The 6,642-nt window shown below is 66.1% G+C and overlaps 1 protein-coding gene across 1 annotated transcript; it reads left to right on the forward strand.

The window, feature by feature from the left end:
* The first annotated feature begins 257 nt into the window (after nucleotides 1-257).
* CNPY2 (canopy FGF signaling regulator 2) lies at nucleotides 258-5,874 on the forward strand. The gene is made up of 6 exons (XM_071419669.1): nucleotides 258-543; nucleotides 1,125-1,343; nucleotides 1,859-1,974; nucleotides 2,806-3,003; nucleotides 3,721-3,817; nucleotides 5,312-5,874. The coding sequence occupies exons 2-6, from the start codon at nucleotides 1,145-1,147 to the stop codon at nucleotides 5,353-5,355; spliced, it is 654 nt and encodes a 217-aa protein (XP_071275770.1). The 5' UTR covers nucleotides 258-543; nucleotides 1,125-1,144; the 3' UTR covers nucleotides 5,356-5,874.
* The last annotated feature ends 768 nt before the right edge of the window (nucleotides 5,875-6,642 follow it).

Here is a 6,642-nt window from a genome sequence, read left to right on the forward strand (position 1 = left end):
GCGGGACGGACCGAGACCGGACCGGGGGCACAGCAGGACGGACCCGGCTCAGGCTCGGTCCGGGGCTCAGACCGGAGGCACGGCGGGAAGGACCAGGACCCAAACGCGGTCCGGGACTCAAACCGGGGGCACGGCGGGACCAACCCGATCCCGGTCCCGGTCCCCGGGTCGCGGCTGAGCCGGGAGGGGGCGTGACCACACCGCTCCAGCGGGCGGAGTCACGGCAGGCCCCGCCCACTCGGGGCCGAGCGCCACGCGGCCGGGCCCTGGCAACGGCGGGGCCCTCGGCGTCCGTCCGGGGCTGCCCTCGGCACCGCCTGCTCGCGGAACGGCACCACCGCGGCTCTCAGAGCCGCCCCTTCTAGTCTGACCGGTCCGACCGGCTCTGTCGCCCGCTCCGGCTCCGCCGCTTCCCGCTCCGAGCTGCCGTGACCCGCGGCGCTGCGGGCCGGGGGGGCGCGCCGGGACCGGCGGCGCCGCGGGCAGTCCCGGGGCAGCCGGTCCGGTGTGAGGGGCGGTGGGAGCGGGACGGGAGAGCGGCCGGTACGGGGGGCGCAGGACGGGGGGGGGGGCTCGGCCGGGCCCGGGGCTCGGGATGGGGGGGATTCGGGGAAGGCGATGGGTTCGGCTGTGGGGGCGAAGGGCTCCATAGGGGGCTGTGGGGGATCCCGGAGGGGAGGGGGCTCTGTGGGGCGGCTGAGCGCTGCCCTATAGGGGAGGGGGCTCTGTGGGGCGGCTGAGCGCTGCCCTATAGGGGAGGGGGCTCTGTGAGGCTCTGGACTGTGCCCTATAGGGGAGGGGTCCCTCTAGGGGCTCTGAGCTGTGCCCTGTAGGGGACGGGGCTCTGTAGGGGCTCTGCCCTATGGGGAGGGGGCTCTGTAGGGGCTCTGCCCTATGGGGAGGGGTCTCTGTGGGGCTCTAGCTTGTGCCCTATGGGGAGGGGTCCCTGTGGGCTCCAGCCGCATTAACGGGACTCAGAGCGGACCGGGACGGGGAACACCGTGGATGAAGCCCTAAGCAGAGCCGGGCTCTGCAGGGAACGGGAGTCCCGGGATGGGGTGTGGGGACAGCGGGGCCACCCGGAGCCCGCAGGTGACAGCGCTGGAGCTGCCCCGTGCCCGCAGGTGACAGTGGAGCCCTGAGGATGCGGGACCGGGTCCCGGGAATCTGCGGAGCCCTGAGGATGCGAGACCGGATCCCGGGAATCTGCGGAGCCCCGGGGATGCGGGGCCGGGTCCCGGGAATCTGCGGAGCCCCGGGGATGCTGCTCGGCCTCGCCCTGGCCTTGGCATCACTGCTGCCCGCGGCCGGAGCACGCCGGAGCCAGGACCTGCACTGCGGAGGTGTGGGGGGACACGGGGGACAAGGGGGGGACACGGGGGAACAGATGGGATAGGATAGGATGGGGGGAATGGGATGGGACAGGACAGGATGGGAAATAGGGTAAAAGGGAGGACAGGGACATGGGGACAGTGTGGGACAGGGGCAACAGTGGAGACAGGGCAGGTGGGAAATAGGGAAAGGGAGGACAGGGATAATCGGGACAGGATGGGACAGGGCAGGACAGGATGAGAAAGGAGAGAAAAGGGAGGACAGGGGAACAGGAAGAAATGGGCAGACAGGGCTGAATAGGGGGACAGGGGCAGAGGAGACAGCAAGACAGGACAAGGGGGGGACAGGCCAGGGTGGTGGCACAGAGCTTGGGGGTGTCCACTGGGACAAGCTGGACCTCCAAGGGGACAGCCTGAGAGTCTCCAGCCCATGGAGACCCCTCCCCATCCCAGTCACACCAGTCTGGCTGTGGGCAGCCACAGGAGCACGCGTGCCAGGTGTCCCATGTCACTGTGTCCCCTCACAGCCTGCCGGGCGCTGGTGGATGAGCTGGAGTGGGAAATTGCCCAGGTGGATCCCAGAAAAACCATCCAGATGGGCTCGTTCCGCATCAACCCCGACGGCAGCCAGTCCGTGGTGGAGGTGAGGCCCCTCCCGGTGTCCCTGCTCCTGGGGCCTGTCCCGGTGTTCCCACTCCCGGTGTCCCCACTCCCGGTGTCCCCACTGACCCCAGCCTAGAGCCTCTCCCGGTGTCCTGAGGCCACTCTCAGTGTCCCCACCTCCAGGGCCACTCCTGGGAAGGGAGTGTGTGGGGAGGGGTCCCCATGGGCTGGAGACCCTCAGCCTGTCCCCCTGGGGGTCCAGCTGGCCCCAGTGGACACCCCCAAGCCCTGTGCCACCATTGTGGCCTGTCCTCTTGTCCTGTCTTGCTGTCTCCTCTGTTCCTGTCCCCCTGTTCAGCTCTGTCTCCCCATTTCATCCTGTACCCCCTTTCCCCCATTTCCCACCCTGTCCTTCCCTGTCTCCTCTGCCCCACTCCCGGTATCCCCACACCCTGGGGCTGCTCTCGGGGACCCCACTGACCCCTGCCCAGGGCCTCTCCCAGTGTCCCCCTGGTGTCCCCACTGACCCCTGCCTCTCCCAGTGTCCCCCTGGTGTCCCCACTGACCCCTGCCTCTCCCAGTGTCCCCCTGGTGTCCCCGCTGACCCCTGCCTCTCCTGGTGTCCCCCTGGTGTCCCTGCTGACCCCTGCCCGGTTCCTCTCCCGGTGTCCCCCTGGTGTTCCCGCTGACCCCTGCCCGGTTCCTCTCCCGGTGTCCCCCTGGTGTCCCTGCTGACCCCTGCCCGGTTCCTCTCCCGGTGTCCCCCGGTGTCCCCGCTGACCCCTGCCCGGTTCCTCTCCTGGTGTCCCCCTGGTGTCCCTGCTGACCCCTGCCTGGTTCCTCTCCCGGTGTCCCCTCCCCGGGGCCGCAGGTGCCGTATGCCCGGTCCGAGGCGCACCTGACGGAGCTGCTGGAGCGGGTGTGCGAGAAGATGAAGGAGTACGGGGAGAAGCTGGACCCGGCCACGCAGCGCAAGAGCTACGTCAGAGTCATCTCCCATGACGGCACCAAGATGGACCTGTCCGGGGTCAAATTCGACGGGGACGTCATCAACAGCCTGAAATTCGCTGTGTGTGAGGGGACAGGGGGGGAAAATGGGGGAAAAATGGGGGGGAAAGGAAGGACAGGGACATGGGGAGAGGATGGGACAGTGGGGACAGGATGGGACAGTGGGGACAGGATAGGAAATGGGGAAAAGGGAGGGTAGGGACATGGGGACAGGATGGGAAATGGGAAAAGGGAGGATAGGGACATGGGGAGAGGATGGGATAGTGGGGACAGGATGGAACAGTGGGAACAGGATGGGAAATGGGGAAAAGGGAGGATAGGGACAATGGGGACAGGATGGGACAGTGGGGACAGGGCAGGACAGGTGGGAAATGGGGAAAAGGGAGGATAGGGACAATGGGGACAGTATGGGACAGTGGGGACAGGGCAGGACAGGTGGGAAATGGGGGAAAAGGGAGGACAGGGACATGGGGAGAGGATGGGATAGTGGGGACAGGATGGAACAGTGGGAACAGGATGGGAAATGGGGAAAAGGGAGGACAGGGACATGGGGACAGGGCAGGACAGGTGGGAAACGGGGGAAAAGGGAGGATAATGACATGGGGACACAGAATGGGACAGGGGAACAGTGGGGACAGGGCAGGACAGGTGGGTGATGGGGGAAAGGGAGGACAGGGACATGGGGACGGGATGGGACAGTGAGGACAGGGTGGGAAATGGGCAAAGGGAGAACAGGGGCTCCCGTGGGCTGGCGGTGTCACCGGTGTCACCGTTGCAGTGCGAGAGCATCGCTGAGGAGTACGAGGACGAGCTGATCGAGTTTCTGTCACACGAGGCTGACAACGTCAAGGACCGGCTCTGCAGCAAGAGGACGGGTGAGATGGGGGCCTGGGGGGCTCTGCTGCTGCTCCTGGGGCTGGGATGAGCTGAGCTGAGCTGAGCTGAGCTGAGATGCCAGCTCAGAGCTGGGGCTGTTCCTGGGAGTCTTTGCTGCTCTTCCAGGAGCTCTCTCCCACACTTCCAGGGGTCTCTCCTGCTCCATCACTGCTGGGGTGGGAGGTGACACCGGGCCCAGAGCTGAGGCTGCTCTTCTGGGGGTCCCTCCTGATGTTCTGGGGGTCTCTTCTGCTCCATCACTGCTGGGATGGGAGAAGATGCTGGGCCCAGAGCTGGGGCTGTCCCAGGGGGTCTCTGCTGCTGTTCCTGGGGTCTCTCCTGCTGTTCCTGGGGGTCTTTGCTGCTGTTCTGGGGGTCCCTCCTGCTCCATCAGAGCTGGGATAGGAGGAGATACCAGGCCCAGAGCTGGGGCCGTTCCTGGGGGTCTCTCCTGCTATTCCTGGGGGTCTCTCCTGCTGTCTCATGGGGTCTCTCCTGCTGTTCCTGGGGGTCTCTCCTGCTGTTTCTGGGAAACTCTTCTGCTGTTCCTGGGGGTCTCTCCTGCTGTCCCAAGGGGTCTCTCCTGCTGTTCTGGGAGTCTCTTCTGCTGTTCCTGGGGGTCTCTCCCTCTGTTCCTGGAGGTCATGGCTGCTCTGTCAGTTCTGGGATGGGATTTTCTGCCAGCCCACGGCAGGGAGGAGTTTCAAATTCTTCCCCAAATCCCAGCACCCCACTGCAGTGCCGGGACCCTGCTGGCCCTGGGGTTGTTTTGGGATGCTGGGGCCGAGCCAGGGCAGCTGCTGTGCTGACTCTGTGGCCTCTCCTGGCGCATCCAATGGCCCTGTCCCATCCTGGGGCTATTTCCAGCTCACAAACAGCCAGGTCAGGGCACGCTGTGACCTTTGGGCAGTCCTGGACGGGGCCCTGGCAGGTCCCTTTGCAGCTGGCACAGCCTTCAGGGCAATGCTCTGCCCCAGGGGATCTTCAGGGTCTCCACAGCTGCTCCTGGGGCTCCTCCTGCAGTGTGGGGGACAGAGCAGGGACAGGCCAGGCTGTGGCTGTGTCCAGACAGCCACATTTGTCACTAACCACAGGACAAAGGCAGGGAAATGCCACTGGTGCCGGCTTGGGTCACAGCAGGGACCGGTCCTGGGAGGGGACAGGGCAGCACAGTCCCACAGGGCTCTGATGTCCCCCTGAGGGTCTTGTGGGATCTCTGCATCTTGAGGGTCCCACAGGGCTCTGATGGGTCCTGGGGGTCCCACAGGGCTCCAGCATTGAGGGTCCCACAGGGCTGCCATGTCCTGGGGGTCTCCTGGGGGTCTGGTGCATCCTGAGGGTCCCATGGGGCTCCAACAATGTCCTGGGAGTCCCACAGGGGTCTGGCTCTGGAAGGTCCCACAGTTCTGTCGCAGTCCCATGGGGACTCCAGCAGACCCCAAAAATTCCATTGGGCTCCCCCACAGCCCCGTTGTCCCCCGTTGTCCCCACAGACCTGTGTGACCACGCACTGCACATCCCACACGACGAGCTGTGACCGCCTCGGGAGCGGGGACCGGGACGGCGCCGGGACCCACCCTCGGGATGTCCCCAAGGATGTCCCCAGGACCCACCAGGATCTCCTTGAGACCCACCGGGACATCCTTGGGACCCACTGGGATGTCCCCAGAACCCACCAGGATGTCCCTGGGATCCACCAGGACATCCCCAGGACCCACCGGGATCTCCTTGGGACCCACCGGGACATCCTTGGGACCCACTGGGATGTCCCCAGAACCCACTGAGACATCCTTGGGACCCACTGGGACGTCCCCAGGACAGACAGATCTCCAGGACCTCCCCGGCTGCCTCACCCCATGCAGAGCTCCCGTCCTATTTATTCCCCATCCGGGGCCACCGGGACGGCCACGGGGCTGGGGCCACCTCCTCGCTCCTGAGGGGACATTTCAGGGACATTCCTGCCCCGCTGCCAGGGGACACGGGGACACAGCGGGGCTCGGGGTGGGGGGCTTGGGGACCCCCCTCTGTTTTGCAGGCAATAAAGGGGCCGTGGGCAGCTCTGGTGTGGTGTGTGTGTGGGTGGGGTGGGGACAGCAGTGTCCCCACATTGTCCCCCTCATGGGTGGCTCTGTGTCACCCCAAGTCACCCATGGGGGTCCAGCCCCTCGGCCATGCCTGGTCACCCCGTGTCACCTCATGCCATCCACCATGGGGGTCTGGCCCCTCAGCCATGCCTGGTCACCCTGTGCCACCCTCTGTCACCTCATGCCATCCACCATGGTGGTGCTACCTCTCAGCTGCCACCCGCTGTCATCCCACTCTGCCGCTGAGAAGGTTCTGGCCTCTCTGCCGTGCCCTGTGTCACCTCATGTCACCTGGCCAGGGGACAGCAGCAGCAGGAGGGCTCTGCCCCTCTGCTGGCACACGTTACCCCGTGTCACCCCATGTCACTCCATTATGTCACCCGGGCCGGCAGGACAATGTCCTGGCCTCAGCGGCCATGGTGACATGCCACTCCCTGACGTCACCGCTGAGCCTCATGCCACATCCTATCACCTCAAGACACTGTGGCCACCTATAGGATGACGTCACGGGCTCTGGTGACCTCATACCGCCCCGCCGAGCGCCTGGTGACGTCACGGGGCAGCCCCCCGCCCCTGCAGCCGAACCCCACCGGGACATCGGCGCGGCCGCGGGGATGACACCGAGCCGTGACGTCACGCACTGCGGTCGGTGACGTCACGAGACGGGGCGGGCACCCCCTCACCCCACCCCTGGTCCTGATCAGGCGAATGCGGCGGCCACCTATAGCTTGCGCCCCCCG

Source organism: Agelaius tricolor, unplaced genomic scaffold (assembly GCF_023055355.1).
Source record: "Agelaius tricolor isolate 1412-34295 unplaced genomic scaffold, bAgeTri1.0.p SCAF_114, whole genome shotgun sequence".
Taxonomy (NCBI): domain Eukaryota; kingdom Metazoa; phylum Chordata; class Aves; order Passeriformes; family Icteridae; genus Agelaius; species Agelaius tricolor.